We start from the raw sequence: 19,578 nt of genomic DNA, 5'->3' as shown, positions 1-19,578 counted from the left end.
CCTCCTTTCAACCAAAAAGATGGCTGCCCCCATGACAAAGATGGCAGCCTCCATGAATCACAAACATTTTCCTGTTCTTTTAAAACAGGGTGGGTAAGAGATTATATTACCGATCTATTTTAAATAACATAACTAATGTAATTAATGACAGTATGTTTGTTTAGGCTAAAGTTCCCCTTTAACCAGTACACTATCCAGCCACCTAAAACTATCACAAAGGCTCAAGTTGTCAAATTTGGTTTGTGGGTGTGTATTGGGCGTGGTCATCCAAAGTCCCGCCTCCTGCACCTACAAAACGGAACGTCGCCATAGATCTTTTCAGACAATGGAAATCTTATATGCGTACGGGGCATCAGGACTTATGTACAGCAGTATTTGGAGAACTGCTGTATGATCGAGTTAAACAAATAGATAAACAGACTACTGGGTTTTTAGATTGACCATCCTGACAGTAGAAATGGTCTGCTAAACACAAATGATAATTCTCTCTTCCATGGTTATTTCATAGAAACAGCATGAATGAATGGCGATTTGCACTGAACCAGGTCCGAGCTGCATATAGTTTGCAATAAATTTGCATGCAAACTGCAGTTTTTAGAATCTTAGCATTTGCAATTCTGCATTGCTGTTTTCTGCGATTTTTCAACAATTGTGTTTTGCAATTCTCATCAATAGTTCCATTCGAGTGTTATGATTAATTGAAAAAAGCTAAAAGCCAATTCAATCAGATTGATGAGATCGATCGTCCGTGGGATTGCATGGTTTATGGGTCTCTCTTAACCAGTTCACCCCCAAGGGTTTTTACCCTAACGGACCAGAGCAATTTTCACCTTTCAGCGCTCCTCCCTTTCATTCACCAATAACTTTTTCACTACGTATCACAGCAAATTGATCAATACCTTGTTTTTATTGCCGCTAAATAGGCTTTTTGGAGGCGATATTTATTTTCAGTAATACCTTTTCTTTTTATGCATTTTAAAGGGAAAAACAAGGAAAAAAATGAAAAAATACACAATTTCTCCATTTTCATCCCCTATAGTTTTAAAATAAACACTGCTAATGTGCATAAAACACACACATTTTATCTGCCTATTTGTCCTGGTTGTCACAATATATAAATTATGTCCCTAATGCAAAGTATGGTGACAATATATTATTTGGAAATAAAGGTGTATTTTTCCTATGTTGTGTTTTTTGTTTTCTCATTGCATACTACCAATGAATTCAAGCCCTTATTTGCAAATATAACAGTAGTTCACCCTCATAGCATATATATTTTAAAAGCTGAGTCCCTAAGGTAACTATTTATGCATTCGGTTTTCAATTCTGTCACTTTTGGTGTTTTTTACAAGTGTTTTATTTTGGTACAGAGTATATGGAAATAACAGTTTTATTGCTTCTCATTCAGTTTGCCAAAAAACAAAAATCAAATGACATATGCATAATCTCTCAAACACCCCAAATTATCTTCTCTTGCTTGTCACGGTTAAAATGATACCCTATACACATCATCAGATAATGTTTTGGCCACATAATACACTGTTAATCATGAGCAGCGCCAATGTATTTTTCAAGGCCATTTTTTGCACCAGAAACAATACAGTCATACTTTCCTAGAAAAACCCCTGGTGTCTCAGAACATTTGATATAGGTCATAAATGATACCATTCTGAAAACTAGAGAACCAGACCTACCCAAATATACATATTTTGTAACATTTGCACTTTTGCGGTTTTGATGAAATTGCACCGTAACTTTGAAAATGTTTTTTTTTTACAGTTTTCTTTACTTTGGCATGAAAAAACAATTCAAATGACATATGCATGATCTCTCAAACACCCCAAATTATCTTCTCTTGCTTGTCACGGTTAAAATGATACCCTATACACATCATCAGATAATGTTTTGGCCACATAATACACTGTTAATCATGAGCAGCGCCAATGTATTTTCCAAGGCCATTTTTTGCACCAGAAACAATACAGTCATACTTTCCTAGCAAAACCCCTGGTGTCTCAGAACATTGGATATAGGTCATAAATGATACCATTCTGAAAACTAGAGAACCAGACCTACCCAAATATACATATTTTGTAACATTTGCACTTGTACGGTTTTGCTGAAATTGCACCGCAACTTAGAAAATTGTATTTTTTGACAGTTTTTTTTACTTTGGCACACAACAACAATTCAAATGACATATGCATAATCTCTCAAACACCCCAAATTCTCTTCTCTTGCTTGTCACGGTTAAAATGATACCCTACACACATCATCAGATAGTGTTTTGGCCACATAATACACTGTTAATCATGAGCAGCGCCAATGTACTTTTTAAGGCCCTTTTTTACCAAATGCAACAATGTAATTCTTTCTTCTCAAAGCCCCAGGAGTGTAAGACCATTCAATAAAAGACACAAATGTTACCATTCTGAAAACTAGAGACTCAGGCCTACTCCGTTGCAAATAGAATAATTTAAGTGAGGCCTAAATCACTATACATAACATGAATGACAGATACATTGGAACTCACCATTGCAGGTCTAGCAGGATGGAGAAAGGAGAAATGATACCATTCTGAAAACTAGAGAACCAGACCTACCCAAATATACATATTTTGTAACATTTGCACTTGTACGGTTTTGCTGAAATTGCACCGCAACTTAGAAAATTGTATTTTTTGACAGTTTTTTTTACTTTGGCACACAACAACAATTCAAATGACATATGCATAATCTCTCAAACACCCCAAATTCTCTTCTCTTGCTTGTCACGGTTAAAATGATACCCTACACACATCATCAGATAGTGTTTTGGCCACATAATACACTGTTAATCATGAGCAGCGCCAATGTACTTTTTAAGGCCCTTTTTTACCAAATGCAACAATGTAATTCTTTCTTCTCAAAGCCCCAGGAGTGTAAGACCATTCAATAAAAGACACAAATGTTACCATTCTGAAAACTAGAGACTCAGGCCTACTCCGTTGCAAATAGAATAATTTAAGTGAGGCCTAAATCACTATACATAACATGAATGACAGATACATTGGAACTCACCATTGCAGGTCTAGCAGGATGGAGAAAGGCCAGAGGTCATACGCCAAGGCAAGCCAGTGGTCAGAAGATGGGGGGTGGTCTGCAGAGTAAAGTCCTGTGGCAAACACTCTCGCCTTGCAGCAGCAAGTCCAAATGGGAAAAAAACTATTTGCAGGTTGTAGGAGTCTTGGGTTTCCTCTAAGCTTCTGGGTTTCCTCCCACATCCCCAAAAAAGGTGGTAATGTTAACTAGTGGTAATTGTGAGCTCCTTTGAGGGACAGTAAGTGGCAAATAAAAGTAGAGAGGAAAAAGTCCAGTGAAAATTTAGGGTAATGAAGAAGGAAAAAAAAAAAAAAAAAAAAAGTCTAATAGCTGCTGAGGGTATGGTATGCCTCAAAGCAGCCGACAACGCAGAGTCCCGGCTGTGAGGGGCACTTTGTGGTATCTGCTGTCTTTCCGCCTCTTGTGCTTGGTGCACACCCGGCATCGCTTCTGTGGCTTCGCCTTAATTGGGTTCGGGGGGATCAGGGCAGGAAAATGTTTTCCCCTTAGGCGAACTGCTCCATCCAGTTGCATTGGATTGAATTCCTCCATAAGGTGTACGCTTTCATTGATCAGCGATCTTAAAGCTTGTCGCATAAACGGGAGGTAGCTGTCACCGTGGCATTTCTTTTTATAAAGCACAAATGCGTTGTGCATGGCCATCTGCAGGAGGTAAAAAAAAAACTTTTTTGTACCAGGCCCTCTTTTTTTTTTTTTAAAAAGTAGTAGGAGAGCATTTGGTCCGCAAGATCCACCGCACCCATATTTTTTGTGTAGTCGACCAATGCCATTGGCTTCTCGATCCGCTCTCTGGAGGTTGTGACAGGAACCACTTCTTCATTATGAATTGAAGTCAGGACCATGACGTCTCTCTTGTCCCTGAATTTTATAGCCAGGAGCTCACCACTTCTGAGACTGTGTGTTTCCCCTTTCGATAATTTTTTATTAACCACCTGTGGTGGGAGGCCTTTGCGGTTTGGCCTCACTGTCCCACAGGCACCAGTCTCTGCAGAATATAAAAATTTGAAAAGGGGAATGCTGGTGTAGAAGTTATCCACGTACAAATGATAGCCTTGGTGGAGGAGTGGGTTGGCTAGTTCCACCACAATTTTCCCACTGGTTGGCATGTATGGTGGGCACCCAGCTGGTTGCAAATGGCTATCTTTGCCCTCATACAGGAAAAAAGAATAGGTGTAGCCAGTGCTGCTCTCACATAGTTTATAAAATTTTATCCCATACTTGGCAGCCTTACTTGGAATGTATTGTTTTATCCCTAATCTGCCATGGAAGGGTAGGAGGGATTCATCCACTGCAACCTCTCTCTCTGGGGTGTACACCTCGCTAAATTTTGTACTGAGGTGGGTGAGGATGGGCCTCAGCTTAAAAAGCTTGTCATGTCCAGGATCACCTTTGGGGACATTGTCCGAATTGTCGGCAAAGTGCAGGCACTTCATAAGAGCCTCATAGCGCTGCCTGCTCATGGAAGCTGGAAACAGGGGTGTTGCGTGCATAAAGTCCTTAGACCAGTACAGTCTTATTTCTGGCTGTTGGAGTATGCCCATGTGTAGTGTTAGGGCCAGAAACACCTTTAGCTCAGGTATGGTGGTGGGCTCCCATTTCTCAGCCAAATAGCAGGTGGGCTTCTGGGCAATATACTGCTGCGCAAACAAATTAGTTTGCTCCACAATGTGCTGCAGCAAATCATCACCCACAAAGAGCTGGAAGAAGTCAGCAGGCCCGAAGTTGTCAGTGGGCACTAATATTTCGCTTGCCCCTGTAAAAGGCGGTATGTTGGGTGCTACAAGGTTAGCGGGTGACCAGGTGCCCCGAATTATGTCCTCAGGTACCGGTGGGCGTACCTGCCTTTGCCTGGCTCCCCTTCGGCCTCTGCTGCTAGCTGCAGCAGTGCTACCCACTGAGCCCCCTGCGGTGGCATCTGAAGGGCCCTGGACAGTGGTTCCCCTCTGGCCTGTGCTGCTAGCTGCAGCTGTGCTACCCACCGAGCCCCCTGCGGTGGATTCTGAAGGGCCCTCACCAGTGGACTCATCATCCCTCCTGAAGCGGCGAGATGGCTGCCCAACGCTCTCTGAACTGTCAGAATCTGACTCAGAGCTGCTGCTCGTTGGGTGCCATTCGCTCCCTGAATCGTCCCCACTGCTGCTGCTCTGCTGGAGGAAGGCGGCTGCCTCCTCAACAGAATACAGTCTCCTCGCCATAGTAAGCAAAGGGGATAGATAGATAGATAGATAGATGGATGGGAGGGAGGGAGGGATGGATGGATGGATGGATTGGATGGATGGATGGGATGGATGGATGGGATGGATGGATGGGATGGATGGATGGGATAGACAGACAGATCGATCGATCAACCGAGCAATTGATCAATAACAGAAAGATTTTTTTTTTATTTTTTTTTTTATTTTTTTTTATGAAGATGAAAAAAAGGATATAGATAGAAAGAAAGTATAGATAGAAATATCAGAGAAAGGGTAAAAGAGGGGTGAAGAAGTACAGAAAAGTACTAAGAAGTACTAAAAAGTACTAAAATAAAACAGAAAATCAGTAAATGGCAAAGGAGGGGGAGGATAAGGGGTTAATAAAAAAGTATGGGGATAAAATTTTATTTAAAAATATAAAAATCCTACCACAATCACAGTCTTTCTCCCTCACAGCTCCTGTCACCTCTGAATGCTGATTGACAGCAGTCTGAGGTGATAGAAGAGCTGGGAGGGAGAAAGCAACTTTGTTTACAGACACTACAGGACAGATCATTGTTACTGGCTTGTAACAATGATCTGCCTTGTTACTGGCACTTGATTGGCCCAGGGACCATGTGATTCCCTGGTCCAATCACCAAGCCGCGGGACCCGACGTGCGCGCGCAGCGGGAGCGCGCCCGCTCGCACACAGCAGCAGAGTTACAATGTAACTTATTAAAACGTCCTGTTGCCATTAATAGCGGCGAACATGACGTTTTAATGCGTTACATTGTCCCTAAATGGTTAAGGGTCCTTCCACACTGCAAACGCTTTGATCCGATTTTCAAAGCGCATGTGCTTTTCTGAACGCAAACGCAAGCACTCGAAAACAAGCAAAAACAACAATCGCAGCAAACCACGGTTGCGATTTTTAGTGCGGAGGGGACATCAGAGTTGCAACAAGAGAAGGATCTACAGACTTCAGATGAGTTTGTAAAACGCTGGATAACATTATTGCAAGAATCCACCAAAAGACATCCACAGGATCAAACGGACACGTATCGGGCTCAGTAGTCATAGTTTCCTGTTTCTGCAGTTACAGTTTAAAAGACAACAGAAATGAGAAGAATATGGAGGCTGCCATATTTATTCCCTATACCAGTTGCCTGGCTGTCCTGCTGATCTCTTTGGCTGCAGCAGTGCCTGAATCACACACCTGATCAAGCATGCAGCTAATGTTGTCAGATCATGATAATGTCAGAAACACCTGATCTGCTGCATGCTTGTTCAGGGGCTATGGCTAAATGTATTATAAGTAGAGGATCAGCAGGGCTGCCAGGTAACCGGTATTGGTTAAAAGGAAATAAATATGGCAGCCACCATATCCCTCTCGCTACAGTTGTCCTTTGACTCAAAATTTTCCCAACTGTGTGAAAATGGAAGCCAGCCTTGTCCCAAGTTCCAACCCCAGAATCTCGCTCGGCGTGTTGCGTAATTATCCCGCGAATCGGCGTTCTGCACCTGTTTGTTCCATGTAAATAACTTCACAAGAACATTCTATATTTAGCACCATCAAGCCGAATGCTGCACTTTTCCTAATTATCCGCGGAGGCTGTTATTCCGAGAATAATAATGTGGCTTGTCGCCGTGACAGTGACAAAGTGTCATTCCTTAAAGGGAACCAGAGAGGAAGCACCCTTGTGTATTTTACCATATATATCAGTAAGAACATTAGAGAAAACACTTACCATGCTCTCTGTTTCATCTTCACTGCTAAAAGTGTCTGTTATCAGCTGTAATAAGAATCCCGGACTGAGCGTTCAGTCTGGCTTTGCAGGGAATAATTATAGCTGAGTCATTATAGCAGAGCCACAAGGGGGCAGGCTTGGGCTTGAAAAGACACCAGAGAAGACAGACTCAGCTATAATCTTTTTGTAGCAAAGCTAGACTGAGTGCTCAGTCAGGGATTCTTATCAGAGGTGATAACAGTCAGATTAAACAGAGAACAATGAAACAAAGAGCAGATTAGGTGTTTACTGTCATGTTCCCACTGATTTATAAGATAAAATACAAGAGGGTGCTTCATCTCTGGTTCTCTTTAAAGGGGAACTAGCAAAAATAACAATGAATAAAATTGCTTATTTTGTTACAACATTCACTTATAATGATTTAGTCAGTGTTTGGCCATTGTAAAATCTCTCCTCTCTGATTTACATTCTGAAATGTATCACTGGTGGTGACATCTTTAGTTCTGCCAGGTGATCTGTACGGAATGTTCCTTACTGAGAGTTCTATGCACAGATACTTTGTATATAGCGAACAGAGGCGCCAAAAGTACAACATAAGTTAACATTGTTAAAAATGGCTAAGGAGGCAGTGGTGGATTTACCTCCTTGAAACAGACATAAAAAAATGTCAATTTCAAAATGGATATATATATTTATTGACATACTCCACAACGGCGTTGCAACACATTTCACAGGTATGACGCTGCTTCATCAGGTAATAGAACAAGAAGTATATAACAGTAGCAGGTCTGGATTACCCCAAGCGCCTCTGTCAAGCTGATGACCTATTGGAGGAAAGGTAATGATTTCTCGCGGGAAATGGGGGAATCAGCTACTGATTGGGATGAAGATCAATCCTCATTGAGGGCTCATTCACATCTAGGGGCGTTTTTGGGCCATTTTTTCCAGCGCAGGTGATTTTCAAAATCGCCCACAAAACCTTGTGCAATGAATCTCTATGAGATGGTTCATATCAGCGCGTTTTGTCTTGTCTTTTGTGCCTGTAACATTTTTTGGGCGATTTTGGTCTTATGGAAGGTATAGGAAGAGCGCTAAACGCTCACAAAATCACTTTGTGCGGCGATTGCGTTCGCGATTTTAAGAATAAATACATTGTATTTATTATTTTCCGGGTCAGGGAGTGAATAAACAAATCGCTCTGCAAAAGTGCTTTAGAAAAGCGCTTTATAAAAATCGGAGTGCGCAGGCAAAATAAAATCTCGCACAAAATCGCAAAACACTTGCGTTTGCGATTTCGATGCGAACAAGGCCTTACAGTTACTCTTTAAAGCGGAACTGTAGATACAGTTTAAACACACTGTTTCGCTTACCTGGGGTTTCTGCAAGCCCCCAGCAGCCGTCCTGTGCCGCGCCGGTCATCCACGATCCTCAGTTCTCCCACCGCTAGGTACGTACGGTTTTGCCGCTGGGCCACGACGCCTGCGCGGCTCTGGCCATGTGTATCCTTTCGTGGCGTTCCAGTCTGTAATAGCGCTAGAAGAAAAAATTCACTTGGCAGGGCAGCGCTGGCCTCGACTTCGAGGAACGGAGCAGCGGCGGGAGAACAGAGGCTGGTGGAGGACCGGGCAGAGGTACAGGATGGCTGCTGGGTGCTTGTGGAAGCCCCAGGTAAGTGAAACAGTGTGTTTAAACAATACATGTCAAACTCCGGCCCGCGGGCCAAATCTGGCCCTCAGAGCCATTACATTTGGCCCCCAAGTGGTTTCCCCACTTTGCATTATGTTTGGCCCACTCTAGACCACCAGGGAAGCTACATTGGTGGTGAAGCCCTAGATTACCAGGGAAGCCATATGGGGGAGGTGGGGAAAGCACTAAACACCAGGGAACTGTATAGGGGAGGCAGGAGGGTCAATAGACAAAAGGGGAGAAAGGGGGCCTCTGCACGCCAAGGAACTGTATAGGGGAGGGAGTGGACCACTAGACACCAGGGAGCTGTATAGGGGCGGGTGGGGGCCACTAGACACCAGGGAACTGTATAGGCAAGGGTGGGGGCCACTAGACACCAGGGAACTGTATAGGCAAGGGTGGGGGCCACTAGACACCAGGGAACTGTATAGGCAAGGGTGGGGGCCACTAGACACCAGGGAACTGTATAGGGGAGGGAGGGGGCCACTAGACACCAGGGAACTGTATAGGCAAGGGTGGGGGCCACTAGACACCAGGGAACTGTATAGGGGAGGAGGGGCACTAGACACCAGGGAACTGTATAGGGGAGGGAGGAGGACCACTAGACACCAGGGAACTGTATAGGCAAGGGTGGGGGCCACTAGACACCAGGGAACTGTATAGGAGAAGGAGGACAACTAGACACCAGGGAACTGTATAGGGAAAGGAGGACCACTAGACACCAGGGAACTGTATAGGCAAGGGTGGGGGCCACTAGACACCAGGGAACTGTATAAGGGAGGACCACTAGACACCAGGGAACTGTATAGGGAAAGGAGGACCACTAGACACCAGGGAACTGTATAGGCAAGGGTGGGGGCCACTAGACACCAGGGAACTGTATAGGGGAGGGTGGAGGCCACTAGACACCAGGGAACTGTATAAGGGAAGGAGGACCACTAGACACCAGGGAACTGTATAGGGGAGGGAGGGGACCACTAGACACCAGGGAACTGTATAGGGGAGGGAGGGAGGACCACTAGACACCAGGGAACTGTATAGGAGTTGGAGGGGGTCATTAGACACCTGGGAACTTTACAAGGGAGGAAGGTGGCCAGTAGACATTAAGATTGGCCCGCGACTAGGTCCCAGTGTACAATTTCGGCACACTTTGTGTTTAAGTTCGACACCCCTGGTTTAAACTGTATCTCCAGTTCCGCTTTAAAGGAAACAAGAGAGACGCTAGTCAGTGATGGAAACGAGAGGTTGTAGCGTGTGACGTGGGCCACGTGGAGGCTGCCGCTCTGTGTCTCCGAGTGACTCAGCCGCTTCGGATAATTCGGGAGTCAGTGGAATAGTCTTCCCTCATCTCCTGGCTGCTTTGATATATTACTTTGTGAGGGTTGAGCTCCCCTGGGGACCCCCATGCGATACTCTCTCCCCCCAGAGTCACAGGCAGGACATGAAAGGATGGCGTCCACAGTCTCCGCTCCTCCGCTAGCTTTTCAATGACTCACATCAGAGACGCTTCTCCTATCAAAGGTAAAGTTGGGCGACAGCGGCTCGCGCTCTGGGCTATTCTGCCTGGGCTCCGGATACTCTGATTCGCCACAAGTACAGAGGTCTTCAGAAGAGAGAAATCAGCTATTTTCAGAGAATCTAAAAGGTTATTATCACTGAAACTTTTCCCGGAAAACTGATTTTAAAGTTCACTTTTTTGTTTTGCTGGCGAAGGCCCGCGGCGGGTGAAACAATCGCTAGTGATTCATTCGGCTGACAGTCTGACGTTGGAAAAACATTATTTAGGAAAGGGTTCTTTACAGTAAGAGTGATTAAGATGTGGAATGCATTACCACAGGAAGTCAGGTAGTTATGGCAAATTCTATACCGGCATTTAAAGGGAGCTTAGATGCTTTCCTTGCATAGAAAGACATCCATGGCTACAATTAATGCCCAATGATGTTGATCCAGGGATTTTATCTGATTGCCATCTGGAGTCGGGAAGGAATTTTTCCCTTTAGGGGCTAATTGGACCATGCCCTGTAAGGGTTTTTTCGCCTTCCTCTGGATCAACAGGGATATGTAAGGGAGCAGGCTGGTGTTGTGCCTTCCTCTGGATCAGCAGGGATATGTGAGGGAGCAGGCTGGAGTTGTACTTTATACTGGTTGAACTCGATGGACGTATGTCTTTTTTCAACCCAAATATCTATGTAACTATGTATGACCGTTGTGATCGAATTGGTGCGTAGTGGTAACGGTAAGTGACATGAGCGACGAAACCTCCAGCGTTGTTCCCGTTCGTGAATAAATGCCGCCCACGTGTGCATTTGTACATTACTAGTCCAACCGCCCACCGCCCAATTACTAGCAACTACCAACTGCCCAACCGTCTTCAGTTTCCTCCTCTTCCAGTTGCGCCTCACACAAAGCCGCCGTATAGTATGTGGCGCGTGTGAACGCCGGCAGCGTGAGGAGCAACTAGAGGAGCGGTAGACGGATGGACACCGCACGGTGGCCAACGCAGGACAGGTAATGTATTGATACACACATCGTTGTTTTATGTATGGCCACCTTTACTTACTGAATAAAATTTCTTATATTTAACATCTATCTATCTATCTATCTATCTATCTATCTATCTATCTATCTATCTATCTAATTGAGTAAGTGCCTCAACCTTCAAGCAAGAAGAAGAAGTAGTGCCCTGCCCCCAGGGCGTGCCTCAACCTTCAAGCCAGAAGAAGTACTTTGCATGAGAAAATGTATGCGTGCTCAAACACCAAGTTTAAGGCCTCTCTTTTCCACGGACTGTTGAGCTATGTGCTCAGCAAGCAGTTACCAGGCAGCAGTGAGCAGATTCCAGGCAGCAACAAGCAGTTACCAGGCAGCAGTGAGCAGTTGTGAGAGTTTGAGAGGCATTTCACTGCCTATCAACAGTCCATGGAAAAGAGACCTTACGCTAGCAAGTCTGGCTTTGCAAATCTGGCCTAATTGGCTATTCATGAGGCAATGCTCATGCAAATGCATGCACAAACCAATACCGCAAAGCGGTCACCCTGCTACATGCTACATTAGCACTATCCAGGAGCGCCACGGGGAGGATTCCCAATGCCCCCTTTTTATACAATCGGGGGGACCGCAGGGTCCCAGGCTCTCTCACTGCCTGGGAACCACAGCGGCACCCCGGAGGGGGAGGTGTGGCCAGCGCCGGGCGCCCAAGTGTGGCCAGCGCCGGGGAGAACCGTCCGCACCCACCTCCCAATATTAAAAACAGGCACTTACCTTAACGTCCATCGCGTTCTGCTACATGCGCATTAACTTGGGAGCCCCACATGAGAAAGGAGAGAAGCATGGGTCACCCCGAGCTTTAGAGCTCAGGGCTGGATCACATACAGCACTCCAGAGGGGGGGGGGGGGGCAGGCGCAGACAACTCACTCCAGGGTTCACACCACCGGAGCAAGCCATCCACCACCTGCCTCCAAAGGATACAAACTGCACAAAATGCTTTCCATGAGAAAATTAATGCGCATGTAGCAGAACGCAATGGACGTTAAGGTAAGTGCCTGTTTTTAATATTAGGAGGTGGGTGCGGACGGCTCTCCTCGGCGCTGGCCACGCTTGGGGGGGAGGGGGGGGCGGCTGCGCCACCCAGCCTCCCACTCCGGGGTGCCACTGTGGTTCCCAGGCAGCGAGAGAGCCTGGGACCCCGCGGTCCCCCCGGTTGTATAAAAAGGGGGCATTGGGAATCCTCCCCGTGGTGCTCCTGGATAGTGCTAATGTAGCATGAACTAATTCCCGCAGGGCGACCGCTTTGTGGTATTGGTTTTTTGACCCTGCATAGTTTGGCATGCAAAAGCAAATGTATATTTGCATGAGCATTGCCTCATGAATAGCCAATTAGGCCAGATTTGGAAAGCCAGACTTGGTAGGGTTAAACTTGGTGTTTGAGCACGCATAATTTTTCTCATGGAAAGCCTTTTTTGCAGTTGTATCCTTTGGAGGCAGGTTGTGGATGGCTTGCTCTGGTGGTGAGTTGTCTGCGCCTGTCCTCCCCCCCCCTCCGGAGTGTTGTATGTATGCGAGCCAGCCCTGAGCTCTAAAGCTCCCACAGCGCCACCCAGCCTCCCCCTCCGGGGTGCCGCTGTGGTTCCCAGGCAGTAAGAGAGCCTGGGACCCCACAGTCCCCCGGTTGTATGGGGGCATTCGGAATCCTCCCCGTGGCGCTCCTGGATAGTGCTAATGTAGCATGAACTAATTCCCGTAGGGCGATTGCTTTGTGGTATTGGTTTTTGGACCCTGCATAGTTTGGCATGCGAAAGCAAATGCATATTTGCATGAGCATTGCCTCATGAATAGCCAATTAGGCCGGATTTGCAAAGCCAGACTTGCTAGGGTTAAACTTGGTGTTTGAGCACGCATACATTTTCTCATGGAAAGCCTACTTCTTCTTGCTTCAAGGTTGAGGCACGTACTCTATTAGATAGATAGATGCGGCGTATGCTACGACGCGGGTTGGCTAGTTTATTTATAAATGATTTAGCCAGTGTAAGCCTATTTCCACACCCTAAACTTACATTCTTAAAGCAGTAGGATTAGCCATACTATGCCAGGGAAAAAAACACATATATAGGTAGATAAATACTTGATCTTCTTACATAACACATGTATTGTACTCTCCACGTTTTGATTTCAGTGCATTTTATATAGTAAATGAAGAGAATTCTGTTCCTTGTGGGGGCCATGTCTTTTGCCCACAGTTTGAGGCTAAATACTGATGTAATTTCTTCCCTTAACTTTTTTTTCTTTTCTCCTCCAATCGCTGAGTCGCCTCAGCCTTGCTTGTAAACACAAGTGAGCAGAGGATGGTGTTTCAGATTGTCAGCTAGGCAGGGAAATAAAGGGAAGAGGAGGAATATATTATAGATAAATAGAACCCCCAGCATGCAACTGTTTGGCAATGGCTATTAAAGGGCCAGTGCTCCTAAGGTATGTGATAACTCCAAACCATAACAGCAGAATAAGTTTTGAAAGTTTTAAATGCAGGATTGGCATCCTTATCACTTAATACACTCAGGCCAGTTGCTGTTGAAATTTGATTTTTATGGTGACAATCCCACTTTAAATTTATTACTGCTGGCAGGTGCATCACTGTGGAATGTTTGTTTGTTGTGTGTTCCGAAGTGAGCAGAAACAACACCTAGTCTCCCAGAATGCTCTGAGGGGGTAGAGTAGCTGAATAGCTGAAAAGCCTAGGCTCAGCTTAACTGAGAGGGTGGGGCTATATACCAATATACAGCAATACCTCGTGTATAAGTCGACTACAATATTCAACCCTCTTAAGCTGGAATTTTTTGATTGACTCAAGTATAAAACTCTACACAGCAAAGTTAATGGCTGCCCTTGGGGGCCAGGAGGGGCTAATAACTGCACTGCATACAGTATTGCAGCCATTAACCCCTCCTGTCCCTTAAGTGCAGCCACTACCTCCTCCAGGCCCCCAAGTGCTGCAGTTATTCCCTCCCTTTTATGCAGCCTAGTATTGCCCCCCTGACCCTTTCCTTGGTAATTGTTGTGGCCAGGGGCGTAACTAGAAATCACTGGGCCCCCCTGCGAATATTTGGATGGGGCCCCCCCATAGGTGCCAAATAATCGTAATGGGGCAGCGTTTCACTGTAAATTAATTGTAAAGTGGGCAGCATTTTACCAGACAATCGTAATGTGGGCCAGAAAATCGTAATGTGGGCAGAGTTCACCAGAAAATCGTAATGTGGGCACCAGTCACCAGAAAATAGTAACGTGAGCAGCAGTCACCAGAAAATTGTAACGTGGGCAGCATTCACCAGACAATCGTAATGTGGGCAGCGTTCACCAGAATATCGTAATGTGGGACAGAAAATCGTAATGTGGGCAGAGTTCACCAGAAAATTGTAACATGGACAGCATTCACCAGACAATCGTAACTTGGGCAGTGTTCACCAGAAAATCGTAATGTGGGCCAGAAAATCGTAATGTGGGCAGCGTTCACCAGAAAATCGTAACGTGGACAGCATTCACCAGACAATCGTAACGTGGGCAGTGTTTACCAGAAAACCGTAATGTGGGCCAGAAAATCGCAATGTGGGCAGCAGTCACCAGAAAATCGCCATGTGGGCAGCAGTCGTGGGCAGCAGTCACCAGAAAATCGCAATGTGGGCAGCAGTCACCAGAAAATCCTAATGTGGGCAGCATACACCAGAAAATCGTAATGTGGGCAGCAGACACCAGAAAATCGTAATGTGGGCAGCAGACACCTGAAAATCGTAATGTGGGCAGCAGACACCTGAAAATCGCAATGTGGGCAGCAGTGACCAGAAAATCGCAATGTGGGCAGCAGTGACCAGAAAATCGTAATGTGGGCAGCAGACACCTGAAAATCGCAATGTGGGCAGCAGACACCTGAAAATCGCAATGTGGGCAGCAGACACCTGAAAATCGTAATGTGGGCAGCAGACACCAGAAAATCGCAATGTGGGCAGCAGACACCAGAAAATCATAATGTGGGCAGCAGACACCTGAAAATCGTAATGTGGGCAGCAGACACCAGAAAATCGCAATGTGGGCAGCAGACACCAGAAAATCATAATGTGGGCAGCAGACACCTGAAAATCGTAATGTGGGCAGCAGACACCAGAAAATCGCAATGTGGGCAGCAGACACCAGAAAATCATAATGTGGGCAGCAGACACCTGAAAATCGTAATGTGGGCAGCAGACACCTGAAAATCGTAATGTGGGCAGCAGACACCTGAAAATCGTAATGTGGGCAGCAGACACCTGAAAATCGCAATGTGGGCAGCAGACACCTGAAAATCGCTATGTGGGCAGCAGACACCTGAAAATCGTAATGTGGGCAGCAGACACCAGAAAATCGCAATGTGGGCAGCAGACACCAGAAAATCATAATGTGGGCAGCAGACACCTGAAAATCGTAATGTGGGCAGCAGACACCAGAAAATCGCAATGTGGGCAGCAGACACCAGAAAATCATAATGTGGGCAGCAGACACCTGAAAATCGTAATGTGGGCAGCAGACACCTGAAAATCGTAATGTGGGCAGCAGACACCTGAAAATCGTAATGTGGGCAGCAGACACCTGAAAATCATAATGTGGGCAGCAGACACCAGAAAATCGCAATGTGGGCAGCAGTGACCAGAAAATCGCAATGTGGGCAGCAGTGACCAGAAAATCGTAATGTGGGCAGCAGACACCAGAAAATCGCAATGTGGGCAGCAGTGACCAGAAAATCGTAATGTGGGCAGCAGACACCAGAAAATCATAATGTGGGCAGCAGACACCTGAAAATCACAATGTGGGCAGCAGTGACCAGAAAATCATAATGTGGGCAGCAGACACCAGAAAATCACAATGTAGGCAGCAGACACTAAAAAAAAAAAATGCACCTGTGAAAAAAAAACCATTCACTTACCTGACAGAAGTCTTCTCCTCTCCCGGCATCTGGCTCGCAGCTCCCCGAGTCCTCCTGCAGCACATCTCCCGCGCTGACAGGCAGAGTGCAGGGCTACAGCAAGATGGCTGCCGAAGCCCTGTACTAGAGACACAAATAGTCTCCAGTGCAGGGCTTCTTCGGCGGCCATCTTGCCGCAGCCCTGCTCTGCCTGCCGGAGACTATGCAGGCTGCTGGTGGAGCGGGGCTGCGGGGAATGAACTGGCGCAGCGTCTATCAGACGCTGCGGCCAGTTGAGCACCTTGCTGGGGGGTCCAGAGCAGCGCTCCCCCCACGGACAGTGAGCGGGCCCCAGAGCAGCCCCGGGCGGCCGGGCCCCCCTGCGGCTGAGAGAGTCGCATCCCCGGTAGGTACGCCGGTGGTGACAGCCTTTCCTCCTCCGGGCCCCTGACTTGCTAGGGGCCCCCCTGCAACTGCAGGGGCTGCAGGGTCTATTCCTACGCCCCTGGTTGTGGCCAGGACTTTCACACCTGTTCTTTCTTGGCCTTTACTTTCCTCAGAGTGTCACTTAGGCCTCGTTCCCATTTCGTTCTGATAGCGTGTCCTTTCGCGTTGGCAGTTTTTTGAGGCATTTTTTCCCTTCCTGGCGCTCGGGGGGAGGGGGGATGCATTTTTGTTGCTTTTCCCAAGCGGTTTTGTAATATACTCCTTAAAGCAAGTCAGGAAGTGAACTCTTTGAACCGGAAACGAATAAATACAATGTATTTATTCTTAAAGGACTTACGAGGCCAGATTTGCAAAAAAAACATAAAAAAAGTTAGATACCTGTGCGTGTTTGCAAGGCACGGAGGACGCCGTCCGCGCCCTCCATGCCGTTCCGCCTGGTCCCCGCTGCTTAATATGCCCCCGAACGGTCCCCGACCGCGCAGCCCGGGTCGTGCTCCCCAGCCTGTACCAAGATGGCCGCCGGAGCTGGCCGCGGCTGCGCAGTCCGCATAGCCGCGAGTGCGGCTGCGCAGCTCTAAGGCCAACCCCCCGATCCACGTAACAGTAGCGTGGATCGGGGAGTTGGCCTTAGAGCTGCGCAGCCGCACTCGCGGCTATGCGGACTGCACAGCCGCGGCCAGCACCGGCCGCCATCTTTGTGAAGGCTAGAGAGCCCGACCCACGCCGTGCGGTCAGGGGTCGTTCGGGGGCATATTAAACAGCGGGGACCAGGCGGAACGGCACGGAGGGCGCGGACGGCGTCCTCCGTGCCTTGCAAACACGCACAGGTATCTAACTTTTTTTATGTTTTTTTTGCAAATCTGGCCTCGTAAGTCCTTTAAAAACGCAATCGCTGCACAAAGCGATTTTGTGAGCGTTTCGCGTTTTTCCTATACCTTCCATTGAGGCGGAATCGCACCAAAAATGGTACAGGCACCGCTTTTGTCAGCGGACAGCAAACGGAATGCCCCAATGAGAACTATCTCATTGGAAATCATAGTGTAAGCGCTTTTAGGGCGATTTTGAAAAATCCAAAAAGCGCCTCTAGTATGAACGAGCACTTACCACTGGGTACATTGATTCAAATGGGAATGTCACTATTAGTACACACATTACTCAGTGTGCTCAGTTGTGACTCGAGTATAAGTCGACCACTATACTTGTATGAAGTGAATCAGACCTACATTTCTAGACTTATACTCGAGTATATACAGTATATAGATATAGGACATGTTTCTGATGCTGAAACCAGGATATTTAATGTAAAACTGGGTAGGCTGAATAGTGTATTACATTCTAATGTACGTTGTTCTTTAAAAAGGAACTCCAGTGAAAATAATGTAATAAAAAAAAGTGCTTCATTTTTACAATAATTATGTATAAATGATTTACTCGGTGTTTGCCCATTGTAAATTTTTTTAACTCCCTGATTTACATTCTGACATTTATTACATGGTGACATTTTTACTGCTGGCAGGTGATGTAGCTGCTGCATTCTGTTTTGGCAGTTGGAAACAGCTGTAAACAGCTATTTCCCACAATGCAACAGGGTTCACAGACAGGAAACTGCCAGGAGTACCTTGGTCCTCAGAGTTTCTTGTGGGAGGGGTTTCACCACAATATCAGCCATACAGCGCCCCCTGATGGTCTGTTTGTGAAAAGGAATAGATTTCTCATGTAAAAGGGGGTATCAGCTACTGATTGGGATAAAGTTCAATTCTTGGTCGGAGTTTCTCTTTAAGCATAAAGTACACCGATATTCACGTAGAGTAAGGGCCCGTTTCCAGTAGATGCGAATTCGTGTAGATTTGCTGCTCACAAATTCACAGAGCAATGCTTTTCAATGGGCCTGTTGATTAGACGCGACATTTGCATGCAGGAAAAATCTGGACAGCAGTGGAACAATTTTCCGGATGCTGCATGGGATTTTTGCAGCCTTTTTCGCGGTCGCTTTTTTATGTGTGTTTGCATTATGTCTATACACACAGGAAAAAAAAAATGAACAATTAGCGGCTGCGCATGTGAGTTTACTTGTAAAAAATGGTTGCATGCAATTACGTGTCCGAAAAACAGAATGTGAATTTGCATGTTTCTAGTGGGAACATACCCTAAAAAAAGCAACAACACTAGCATTTCTCTGAAATGCGTCGGCAATAAGAGGCGGTACCTTGTGAGTTGGGGCAGTCCTCCTCGTCGCTGTTGTCCTTGCAGTTATTCTCGCCGTTGCACACAAAGCTCTTGTCTATGCACATCTTGTTGTTGCAGTGGAAGCGAGAGGTGGAGCAAAGCAGTGGGTGATTGGCTGAAAGAAAAGAGAAGGTGGAGTCAGAGTGCTGGAGGGGGGAGTTCCTAACCTAGAGAACTTAAAGAGAACCAGAGATGAAGCACCCTCTTGTATTTTACCTTATAAATCAGTGGGAACATGACAGTAAACACCTAATCTGCCCTTTGTTTCATTGTTCTCTGTGTAATCTGACTGTTATCAGTCTGATAAGAATCCCCGACTGAGAAGTCAGGCTGCTCCGTCTAGCTTTGCTACAGAAAGATTATAGCTAAGTCTGTCTTCTGTGGTGTTATTTCAAGCCCAAGCCTGCCCCCTTGTGGCTTTGCTATAATGACTCAGCAATAATCATTCCCAGCAAAGCCAGATTTAATTGCTCAGTCTGGGATTCTTGTGACTTCTGATAACAGACACTTTTAGCAGTGAGGGTGAAACAGAGAGCGTGGTAAGTGTTTTCTCTAATGTTCTTACTGATATACATGGTAAAATACACAAGGGTGCTTCCTCTCTGGTTCCCTTTAAGGTGGCCATATAGGATACAATCAAAACAATGTTGTTGTTTTGTTTTGTTTTTTGTCTATTTGATAAAAACAAACGATTGTATAAGAAATTGAAAATAATTTTTTTTCAGTAGAGAAAAAAACTTTTTTTTTTCCTATTCTATGTTGAAAAAAAT

General features: G+C 46.0%; 1 protein-coding gene across 2 annotated transcripts in view; it reads right to left on the bottom strand.

Moving 5' to 3' along the window:
* Window positions 1–19,578, bottom strand: part of LDLRAD3 (low density lipoprotein receptor class A domain containing 3) — a 196,382-nt gene that overhangs the window by 142,432 nt on the left and 34,372 nt on the right. For both annotated transcript variants that reach the window (XM_068261155.1, XM_068261156.1), the window contains one exon: window positions 18,789–18,923. In XM_068261155.1, coding sequence (XP_068117256.1) covers window positions 18,789–18,923 — 135 coding nt within the window. The remainder of the gene's footprint in view (window positions 1–18,788; window positions 18,924–19,578) is intronic.

Source organism: Hyperolius riggenbachi, chromosome 11, assembly GCF_040937935.1.
Source record: "Hyperolius riggenbachi isolate aHypRig1 chromosome 11, aHypRig1.pri, whole genome shotgun sequence".
NCBI classification, from domain to species: Eukaryota; Metazoa; Chordata; class Amphibia; order Anura; family Hyperoliidae; genus Hyperolius; species Hyperolius riggenbachi.
This window is presented reverse-complemented; position numbering and strand designations above follow the sequence as displayed.